The sequence below is a fragment of the Megalobrama amblycephala genome, linkage group LG3 (genome assembly GCF_018812025.1).
Source record: "Megalobrama amblycephala isolate DHTTF-2021 linkage group LG3, ASM1881202v1, whole genome shotgun sequence".
Classification (NCBI taxonomy): Eukaryota; Metazoa; Chordata; class Actinopteri; order Cypriniformes; family Xenocyprididae; genus Megalobrama; species Megalobrama amblycephala.
The window spans coordinates 11,577,471-11,589,491 of NC_063046.1; the positions used below are offsets into that span (position 1 = coordinate 11,577,471).

The 12,021-nt window shown below is 35.2% G+C and overlaps 1 protein-coding gene across 1 annotated transcript in view; it reads left to right on the forward strand.

Moving 5' to 3' along the window:
* zgc:109889 (uncharacterized protein LOC553542 homolog) overlaps nt 1-5,416 on the forward strand; it is a 47,325-nt gene extending 41,909 nt beyond the window's left edge. The window contains 3 exon segments of the mRNA XM_048183866.1: nt 2,904-3,112; nt 3,115-3,291; nt 4,635-5,416. Coding sequence (XP_048039823.1) covers nt 2,904-3,112; nt 3,115-3,291; nt 4,635-4,792 — 544 coding nt within the window. The 3' untranslated portion in view covers nt 4,793-5,416.
* Nucleotides 5,417-12,021: the final 6,605 nt, after the last annotated feature.

Here is a 12,021-nt window from a genome sequence, read left to right on the forward strand (position 1 = left end):
TTGCATTACTTTAACTCTCTCTGCAGTTCCACCATGAACCCCTAGGCCTAGCTGTTGCAGAACCATGGTCTAAATGCTATTTCATTTGTATTTTTGTTTAGAGTCTGAATAATGTACAAAATACATATACAAGCATGTGTAAAATTTAGCTAGCAGCATAATGTCTGTGGCCAAGCACTCACTACAAGACAAAAGCCTGTCTCGCTGTACACATTTTCTTGTGTTGGTAACATTATCAGACTTTACACAAGAAACCACAGACTAGGGGCTGATCTAAGCACATGGTCTAAACCGCACGGCACAACTGCACTTAGGGCGTGTCTGAATCCACTTTTGCTAATTTAAGGACAGGAAAAATGGTCGGTGTGCCCGGCGCATGGTCTGAAAGGGTTGTCTCTATTCTCTTAATGAGTAATGGGTGTGTTTTGGGCATAACGTGCAATAAACCTCTCTTCTCCCATTCCCTTTAAAAGCCAGTTGCGCTCGTGCCATGGCGGATTGGCTATTTACATGGCGGAATTTGCAAGCTGAAAAACTGAACACTTCTTTAGCGAGGAAACGGATCTGCTTGTGCGCGAGGTTAAAGTGCGCGAGCTGGATTCCACCAAAGCATTTTTATCTTTATGCACACAATAATAATCTTTTACATTTTAATCCTTTTATTTTTAATATTTGGCGTGTGTGTGCTGCTTGCGTGTCCCTGTATGTGTTATAAGCAGAGTGTACGCGATTGTGCACCCGCATATTACTAACGCGCTGTGTAAATAACAAAACAAATATTGCGCCATTGACTTTAGACTAGGTTTCAGTTGGTCAGTGGCGCAGTCTATTTCAGTTGCCTCAAAATAGTAACGCTCCAACAATGCGCCTGAACACACCTCGTTTTCAGACCAGCAAGCCCATGGGTGCACAAATGGGCACAAATTAATTTGCTATTTAAACAACGTGGTGCAGGACATGAAAACGATAACTGCATCGGGCTGAAACTCGCAAAAAACACTTGTGTCGCGCCTGCCGTCACATTTAACAGGGTGTGTGATAGAGCCCTAGGTGTGTCATCTACTATTTTCCTTCCTGACTGTAGCTATCATACACAAACTTTCTCAAACTCTCTTTTAGTATCATTTATAATACTATAGCATTTATTAATATTTTGAATTGGCTTTCTTTTTTTATATTTTCAGTTTTCATTTTAATTTTAGTTTGTTTATTATTTAGTAATTTTGTTATTTGCTTTTTTCATTTTTATTAGCCTTTGGGTTTTTTTTATATTTAGTATTAATGTATTTTTTATTTCCGTTTTAGTCATTTTTGTACAACCATTGTGCCTAATGAAGACAAAAGGTTGCACTGTTTATTATGTGTTTGGAGCTGTGTGGACATTACTCTTGTTCTATATATATACAGGTGCTGGTCATATAATTAGAATGTCATCAAAAAGTTGATTTATTTCACTAATTCCATTCAAAAAGTGAAACTTGTATATTATATTCATTCATTACACACAGACTGATATATTTCAAATGTTTATTTCTTTTCATTTTGATGATTATAACTGACAACTAAGGAAAATCCCAAATTCAGTATCTCAGAAAATTAGAATATTACTTAAGACCAATACAAAGAAAGGATTTTTAGAAATCTTGGCCAACTGAAAAGTATGAACATGAAAAGTATGAGCATGTACAGCACTCAATACTTAGTTGGGGCTCCTTTTGCCTGAATTACTGCAGCAATGCGGCGTGGCATGGAGTCGATCAGTCTGTGGCACTGCTCAGGTGTTATAAGAGCCCAGGTTGCTCTGATAGTGGCCTAGAGAAAACACAGTGGACCAACACCAGCAGATGACATGGCACCCCAAACCATCACTGACTGTGGAAACTTTACACTGGACCTCAAGCAACGTGGACTGTGTGCCTCTCCTCTCTTCCTCCAGACTCTGGGACCCTGATTTCCAAAGGAAATGCAAAATTTACTTTCATCAGAGAACATAACTTTGGACCACTCAGCAGCAGTCCAGTCCGTTTTGTCTTTAGCCCAGGCGAGACGCTTCTGACGCTGTCTGTTGTTCAAGAGTGGCTTGACACAAGGAATGCGACAGCTGAAACCCATGTCTTGCATACGTGTGTGCGTAGTGGTTCTTGAAGCACTGACTCCAGCTGCAGTCCACTCTTTGTGAATCTCCCCCACATTTTTGAATGGGTTTTGTTTCACAATCCTTCAGGTTATACCTATTGCTTGTACACTTTTTTTCTGCCACATCTTTTCCTTCCCTTCGCCTCTCTATTAATGTGCTTGGACACAGAGCTCTGTGAACAGCCAGCCTCTTTTGCAATGACCTTTTGTGTCTTTGCCTCCTTGTGCAAGGTGTCAGTGGTCGTCTTTTGGACAACTGTCAAGTCAGCAGTCTTCCCCATGATTGTGTAGCCTACAGAACTAGACTGAGAGACCATTTAAAGGCCTTTGCAGGTGTTTTGAGTTAATTAGCTGGTTAGAGTGTGGCACCAGGTGTCTTTATTGAACCTTTTCACAATATTCTAATTTTCTGAGATACTGAATTTGGGATTTTCCTTAGTTGTCAGTTATATTCATCAAAATTAAAAGAAATAAACATTTGAAATATATCGGTCTGTGTGTAATGAATGAATATAATATACAAGTTTCACTTTTTGAATGGAATTAGTGAAATAAATCAACTTTTTGTTGATATTCTAATTATATGACCAGCACCTTTTTTTTTTTTTTTTTTGTATTGGCCAATAAGCAGTTTGATATGAGACATGCTGAAATTTATAACATAAAAAAGCAACGAGTTTCCATCTTGTAGTGTGCTTTAAGATTAAACCTCATCTTTTGAGTAAAGTTGTTTGTCTGAATAATTTCTATCTCTGTTTATATCTCAGTGGTCAGCAGTCTCAGCATCGAGAGTATTTCGTACCTCCTGCTCCTCCTCCACCTCCACCTCTCATTCCTTCCGCCCAGACTGCCTTTGACAGTCCCACTGGCCCCTCCTCTGCCCCAGCCAGTACCATGCCATCTCTTTCCCAGACTTACAACCCCTCTCCTCCGACTCCTGCCCTCCCTGCTTCTTACACCCCTTCCCCAACCCATCCTCCCCTGCAGCCCCCCCTCCACCTCCACCTGGACCACCCACACACCCCCACCCGCACCCTCACTCACACACTATGCCCACTGCCCCTGTGGAAGCACCGGTTGTCCCCAGGAAGGGCCAGGTACCTCTCATCCCAATGAGCGATGCACGCAGCGACCTGCTGGCAGCCATCCGACGAGGTGAGAGGTCACACGTAAAGTGGGGTTTGGGTGTTGAGATGTCAGATGGTGACTACAATCTACTTTTTTTTTTTTTTTTTTCCCTTTCGTTTCGATATTGAAAATTGGCGGCATCATGAAAATGTCACAATGTAAAAACTCTTAAATGTTCTTTTATATTATATAAATATAATATAATATAATATACAGCCGGGGCAAAAAAAAAAAACAGTTGCTGTTTGGAGTTCTTAACTCTTGCATTGTCAAGATCTTGACCAAAAATTGATGCACCTCTCGATGGAAATAACATCACATTTATTTCCATCAAGAGGTGCATCAATTCTTTTGTGAAAATGATTCTTTATGCTCCATCCCAACCATTTTCACAATTTGAGCCTGAAGAATCTTGACATTGTCATCCTTGTATATGGCTATCCTGGTATGTGTTTTCCTACATGTACATGGTTGTTTAAAAAATGAAAAGCTACACACTCCATCAATTAGGGTTAGAAGAACTGTTGCCAAATCTATAACATGCTAGAAACATAGTAATCGCTGCAATAATGATCCAATCATAGACGCTTAAGCATTTGCCTATTTAAATCCAAACAACGTTGTTTTTTTTGTTTGTTTTTTGGTCAGGCAGTGTAATATAACACCATTCAAAGATTTAGCGACAGTACATTTGTTTGTTTTTTGTTGTTGTTGTTTTTATATACTTTTATTTTAGCAAGGATGCATTAAATTGATCAAAAGTGACAGTATAAAGACTTATTTACATTAAATTATAATGTTAGAAGTAATGGCTGTGAAAATTCAGGCATGCATGATAGGAATAAATTACATTTTAAAATAGAAAAGTTATTTTAAATTTCAATAATAGTTCAAAATATTTTAGTTTTTTCTGTATTTTTGATTAAATAAATGCAGCCTTGGTGAGCATAGGATAAAGTCATTGCATCACTGCAGCCACCTTTAGAAGCTCCAGTCGCTATTGAATGTGCATTGTCTGCTCTAGCCTGAAGAATGCAGTTTTTTGTTGTGATTTCAGTGTTTAGAAACATAATTTATGTCATTGGTGCTTTCAAATATGAAATTTAATTGCAAGCTTGGTGAACAGCTTTGGAGAATTTGATGTTTCCCCATTCAAAGAGAGAGGAGCTGTACTTGCATGACTGAAATAGCTGTTTTAGAGGTGTTTCAAAGATAGCTGCTGATTGAAATGACTTGCACTGAAGGGACTTTGGAAATATGAACTGAGACAAATTTCTTGACAGTTCTTGAGAGGTTCACCCTTTTAGTTATATATGAATTGATGTTTAGAGATCTTCTCTGGTCCTCCCTTTTTCGTTTTTGTCTTATAGGGATCCAGCTGCGTAAGGTGCAGGAACAGCGGGAGCAGGAAGCGAAGAAGGAGCCAGTTGGGAATGACGTAGCCACTATATTATCACGTCGCATCGCCGTGGAGTACAGCGAATCTGATGAAGACTCTGAGCTGGATGAAAATGAGTGGTCAGACTGAGACGAGAAAAACGACAATAAAGAAATAAAAAAAACATGAAGTAAGCATTACAGTGTAGGTTTCAGAGAACAGAATTATCACAACTAATGTAGCATGTCGATGTCTGTCTGCACTAATATAACATGGCTCCTGTGTTTAAAAAAAGGGGGGCTGCCTAACTACAAAGTCTCAAAGAGACAAAACTGGAAACTTTTGAATTTTAGATTGTACATCTTAAATTGAAGCCTTGACTGTGAAATTTAATGAGAGTTTTGACCCCATGGAATAATGTCTGTTAGAGATCGGCTCGTCAGCGCAGTGGGCTTGAGTCCTCTGCCTGAGACTATTCATCACTTACTCTGAGTGTGGTGGTCCTACCATCTGTCCTCTCTCCTGCACTTTTTCTCTCTCTCTAACCTTAGAACATGACCTCATAATTATTAGAACAGCCAGCTGGATGAACATGCATTGTTAATTTTAGCTTGAAGGACAGGAAACAGTCAGGAATATATTTAAGGGAATAATATAATAAACATTTACAGTTGCAAGAAAAAGTATGTGAACCACTTGCAGAATCTGTGAAAATGTGAATAATTTGAACAAAATAAGAGAGATCATACAAAATGCTTGTTAATTTTTATTTTGTACTGTCCTGAGTAAGATATTTTACAAAAAAAATGTTATATATAGTCCACAAGACAAAAAATAGTAGTTGAATTTATTAAAATGAAAACGTTCAAAAGTTTATGAACCATTGATTCTTAATACTGTGTCGTTACCTGGATGATCTACGACTGTTTGTTTTTTGGGGTTTCTTTTTGAGAATTTTTCATTAAATTTCGTTAAATTTCGAGAAAAAAGTCGAGATAAAATGTTGAGAATAAAATCATTAAATTACGAGAAAAAAGTCGTTAAATTACGACAACAAACTCGTTAAATTACGAGAAAAAAGTCGTTAAATTACGAGAAAAAAGTCAAGATAAAATGTTGAGAATAAAGTCATTAAATTATGAGAATAAAGTCATTAAATTATGAGAATAAAGTCATTAAATTACGAGAAAAAAGTCGTTAAATTACGAGAACAAACTCGTTAAATTTCGAGAAAAAAGTCGAGATAAAATGTTGAGAATAAAATCATTAAATTATGAGAATAAAGTCATTAAATTATGAGAATAAAGTCATTAAATTATGAGAAAAAAAGTCGTAATTCGTTAAATTACGAAAATAAATTCGTTTATTTAATGACTTTATTCTCAACATTTTATCTCGACTTTTTTCTCGAAATTTAACTACATTTTTCTCATAATTTAACGAATTTGTTCTCGTAATTTAACGACTTTTTTCTCGTAATTTAATGACTTTATTCTCAACATTTTATCTCGACTTTTTTTCTCAAAATTTTACGAGTTTTTTCTCGAAATTTAACAACTTTTATCTCGAGATGGTTTTATTTTTTTATTATTGCTTGGCCCTAATCCTCTTCCGTAAGCAATGACTGTAGTGCAGTACTAAATTAAAAAATTAAAAAAATTAAACAAAATAAGAAAAATTTGGACATCTTCATCCTGTGCAAAAGTTTTCACCCCCCGGCTCTTAATGCGTCGTGTTTCCTTCTGGAGCATCAGTGAATGTTTGAACCTTTTTTAATAGTTGTGTTTGAGTCCCTCAGTTGTCCTCGGTGTGAAAAGATGAATCTCAAAATCATACAGTCACTGCTGAAAAGGGTTCAAATACGCAAAAGATGCTGGAAAACTGAAGAATATGTGGGACCTGGAGGATTTTTCTGAAGAACGTTAGGCAGTTTAACTTTTTAGGACCAAAAAAAAAAAAAAAAAAAAAAGGTTGTAGATCATCCAGGTAATGAAACGGTATTAAGAATCAATGATTCATAAACTTTTGAAAGGGGTCATTTTAATAAATTCAGCTATTTTATTTTCTTGTGGACTATATATAAACATCTTTTATGCAAAATATCTTACTCAGAACAGTACTAAATAAAAAATAACACATTTTGTATGATCTCTCTTATTTTGTTAAAATTTTTCAAGTGGTTCACATACTTTTTCTTGCAACTGCATGTAAACATTTTCATGTTCAAGCCCAAAGAAACAGCTGCATTTTGACCTCTTGAATGCATGTAGTCCACGAATCAAGCAGATAACAAACAAGTTGAAATGATACCAGTTGAAAGTCTAAATAGCAATATTATTGAGCGATTTGCTCCAATAGAGCACAAATAAACAGTAGATGTTTAGTTATATTTTCGTTTATTATTTAAAATGTATTAAATATATTTGTTTACATCCCAGCTAATTGAACAGAATGGATGGACAATCTGAATCAGGAAACCGTATCAAGGGTTTATATGCAAGATATAATCAAATTCTGTTGCAAATATAACATGTTTTCTGAATCTGAGGGATGGAAGGAAGCTTCATGATGATGTTTTACGCACATTATTGGTGATGATATTTCCCCAAAATTAATTAAATGATTTAACCCCTTTGGATGGATTGGAATGAGTTTTAGGGTTTTGTTTGCTTTCTTCTTGGCTACAAGTCAGGCTTTTAAAGGACTTTGATAGTATATCGGTGCATTCTGAATCCACCAACACACAAGTCACAAAATGTGATTGCTGCTACTTGTAGGCAGTTACTGGTAGTGCAACTACAAATGACTTTAGACAACAGAGCTGGGCTTTTATTCATCTACAGGCTCATTAAACAATACTTTGATACTTTGTTTTGAGGTTCAAGTGGTGCTGTGTTAGTAGTTATGGATTGTATCTTTAACTGTGTCAGGATCTCTCTTTGTTTTTTCCACTGTCTTTTCAAGAATGGGAAAAAAAAAAACCCATATTTTTCTGTGTCTTTTCAAATGGATACAGTTCATGGCCATCTGTTCCCTAAAGGATCAAACCATTCACTTATTAATCATCTGACTATAGCCACAGTAGATGTCACTGCATCATTACCAAGGCACCAAGCACGCCATAATTAAGCAGACAACAAGACAGCTGTGCTCTTGCCTGTTTTGTCCTGGTAATGTGTAACACAAACGCAAATTAACAGTGTGTTCTGTGTAATTGATAAACAGCTGGTTTGGGGTCATTTTTGAATTTTAGCTTTGTTTGCTAGCGTTTTCATTTTTGAATCATCTTGCCTTCTGGGGCATTTGAAATGTTCAATATGCTAATTTGTACAGAATAAGAGCACTTCAGTATTTCAGCTTTTTTTTTTTCTATTTATTTGCTTAAATGTGTCACTCACTGCACAAACAGGGAGACTTCAAGTTTAAACGCTCCCAACGTACCAGCTATCATGAGCTGTGTGTTTAGCCTGTGTTTTGTATGTAAAGAATGAAGTTCTTTGTGTTTTAAACAATGTGATGTATAGAACTTTGTTAAAATGGCAGAACTTTGATTTATATAGATAAGAAACAGTATGAGAATCAATGTATTAAAAATAATATAATGTAGGCAAATGCTGCATGCATGTATGAACTGCCATTAAAGTGCTTCTTAAAACATTCCTCAGTGTGGTTTACATTTAATATTTCCATTTCAATCTATTTATAAATCAATTTAATGCATATATTAAAAAGCAAATCAATCATGCCCAAAGGTGGTAGTTTGTTTTTGTTTGTTTTTTTGTCTTTTTTTGTCTTCATACAGTATTTTCCATGATCAAATGAACTAAGACCTTTTTTTTCCCCCCCAGGAATGAAATATTCGGGGGGAAAAATTGGGATTCATGAACAATCTTAAACGTCATGGAAATTTCTGATTTCTTATAATATCTAAACTATTCAATCGGTTTCCCCCATTCAAATCTCAGGGTATTTATTTACTTATTTATTTACATATGTACTCTAATATTAATAAATTAAAACTATTTATTGGTGGATTGGTGAGGATACTGAAATGGAAATTGACTCCAGCAATGTCTACAAAATGATAAAAAATAAAAAGTCATGCTGTAATCACAATCAGACTATAGAAGCATGTGAAAAATAATACAGCAAGCATCAAGTAACTCATCCTTTCCTTAAATTCTGTCTCTATTGATTTATAGATTGTATCCTTCAAATGAATCCCTATCATTTTGTACATGCTAGATCAGATTACTTCAGAGGCAAGCAGTGCTTTAATTCCCTTCCTATTGTAAAGCCTTCCTTGTTGCTTTATTATCCTTAACATTCACTGTACCTTCTTCCCACTTTCCCTCATTTAAGTTTTCCTATTATGATTTCTCATCCCTCATAAATTGGCAGAGAACTGAGGGTGACTTAGGGTCTTGTTCACCTGATCTTAACTTTGAGGAAGGTAGGATGTGTCACCGTCACAGTCGTGACTTGCAGAAGGACTGATCAGCTGTGTGAATCTGTGACGCATCTCTGTTTCATTGTCCTCATTGTCTCCTTCAGCTATTTGTAGAGCTGCCAAATTGAGTTTTTAAAGTGAATGAGTCTGTTTGCTGGAAAAGGTGAACTTAGTTTTGTCATGCCTACGAGAAATTAATTTTTGGGAACGTGATATTATGTCGTGGAGATTATTTAGTCAAGGTAACTAACGTTGCATATCCTTATGTTGTGGCTACGCAATGTGTAAGTCGTGTCCTCGAGTCGAGATCCAAAGGACCATATCAACCTGGGATTATCAGAAATGGATATTATTAATAAATTAATATTTTTAAATAAGAAAAAAGTGCAGAATTAAGAAATTGTTATATTAACAATTATATTATAGTATATAATCTGGTTTCACAGACAAGGCTTAAGCTAGTCCTAGACTAAAGTGAATGTTTGAGCTGTTTGAAACTGAAAGCAACTTGTAGGCTACTGACATATCTTAAAATATTTTTGTCTCAAGATGCACACCACTAATGTTTTTATATATATATATATATTCCAAAAGTTTGGAACCACTAAGATTTTTAATGTTTTTAAAAGAAGTTTCGTCTGCTCACCAAGGCTACATTTATTTAATTAAAAAAACAGTAAAAAACAGTAATATTGTGAAATATTATTACAATTTAAAATAACTGTGTACTATTTAAATATATTTGACAAAGTAATTTATTCCTGTGATGCAAAGCATCGTTACTCCAGTCTTCAGTGTCACATGATCCTTCAGAAATCATTCTAATATGCTGATCTGCTGCTCAATAAACATTTAGGATTATTTTCAATGTTGAAAACAGTTGTGTACTTTTTTTTCAGGATTCCTTGATGAATAGAAAGTTCAAAAGAACAGCATTTATCTGAAATACAAAGCTTCTGTAGCATTATACACTACCGTTCAAAAGTTTGGGGTCAGTAAGAATTTTTATTTTTATTTGTTTTAAAAGAAATTAAAGAAATGAATACTTTTATTCAGCAAGGATGCATTAAATCAATCAAAAGTGGCAGTAAAGACATTTATAATGTTACAAAAGATTAGATTTCAGATAAACACTGTTCTTTTGAACTTTCTATTCATCAAATAATCCTGAAAAAAATATTGTACACAAATATTTTGTACAATTGTACACATTAAATGTTTCTTGAGCAGCAGATCAGCATATTAGAATGATTTCTGAAGGATCATGTGACACTGAAGACTGGAGTAATGATGCTGAAAATTCAGCTTTGCATCACAGGAATAAATTACTTTGTGAAATATATTCAAATAGAAAACAGTTATTTTAAATTGTAATAATATTTCACAATATTACTGTTTTTTACTGTATTTTTAATTAAATAAATGTAGCCTTGGAGAGCAGACGAAACTTCTTTTAAAAACATTAAAAATCTTAGTGGTTCCAAACTTTTGGACTGTACTGTATATATATATATATATATAGGGAATGTTTAAAAGCTGCTTAAATGCCCCATTGAACTAAAGCCTTACCCTGGCTTAGGTATAGCCCTGTCTGTGAAACCGAGCCTATATGTTTTGTAAATACTTTAAATGATCTTCCCAATAAAGTTTTTACGTTTTAAGTTTTTACTTGACTCCATTTCTGTAGGGTACGCAGTATGTGACAATAAATGAGCTTCTGTTTTCGGACGAATGAAGTCGAATGAACATCATTCGAATGAAGTTTGAATAATTTGTTGTTGTTATTATTAGGGCTGTTAGGCTATATGTTAAAAGAATATTTAAAGCTAGCCTATTCACGTTCTTTATTATAGGCCTACTCAAAGACTATAGAGTAAAGTGACTTTGGCCTACTGTAAATGCCGGTCACCGTGATTTTGCCAAGACATGTTCCTGGATTAACAATATTCCTATCTGAAAATTTAGTCCTAACCTTTTCCTAACCCCTAAACCTAACCCTACCCATAACTTATCCCTAAAATCAGAGGGAAATGATAGTTGAATTACACTGTTGTGGAAGCACCTAACCAGGGGTGCGTTTCCCAAAGCGAACTATGGTCGCAAGTTCCATCGTTACCAATAGAGTTCAGAAAAACCCCAGAGTTGTAACCCTAAACTTGACATAAACTGTAAACTTGTCCCTCAAATCTGATTGGTTGATTGGAATGTTGTTCCTGGATCAACAAAAATGTTGATCCAGGAACATGTTGTACTTGGTGAAATCACGTTCACCGTAAATGGCAGCAGTCTTGCCAATAAAGCTTTGATTCTATATGACATTTCTGTGGGCGCACTTACGTGAATTTTTCACTTTACGGGAATTTAAGGCGGTAGGCTAATATGAAAATATTAAAGACACGATCAGTGAATATATTTAAACGGCTGTGGATGGGATAGATACAAAAAAAAATATTTTCTTGTAGGCAGGGATTTGTTATGTGGGTGGCTCTGTGGTTTCAGGGGTGCATGTGTATGCGAAGACTACAAAATTGTATCAGTTGACAAACTAAAATATAACAAGTTGAGAGAGCCCTCTGCTATGAACAATAAAATGCTGATCAAAATCATTCTATAGATGCTGGTAGTGTGCAAAGCTACATCTGATGACAATAAAATCTTTCTGTAGGCCTGTGCCTTCTTCTTTGTGTCAGTATCAAATATAAGAGTGATGCTACCATTAAAGGAGAGAATATAAATGCAAAATACAGTGCTCCACATTAAGCCTTGTTTTGTGCTTGTCTCTTGGACAGCTAAATTGGTCATTTACTTGTCAGGGTAAAAACCTAGCTTGCCTGAAAAAAAAAAAATAATAGGATTTTTTTTTGTGTGTTGTAAATATAATTTATTCTGAAACAAGCAACATTCTCATCAGTGTTTTATCAGCAGTGAT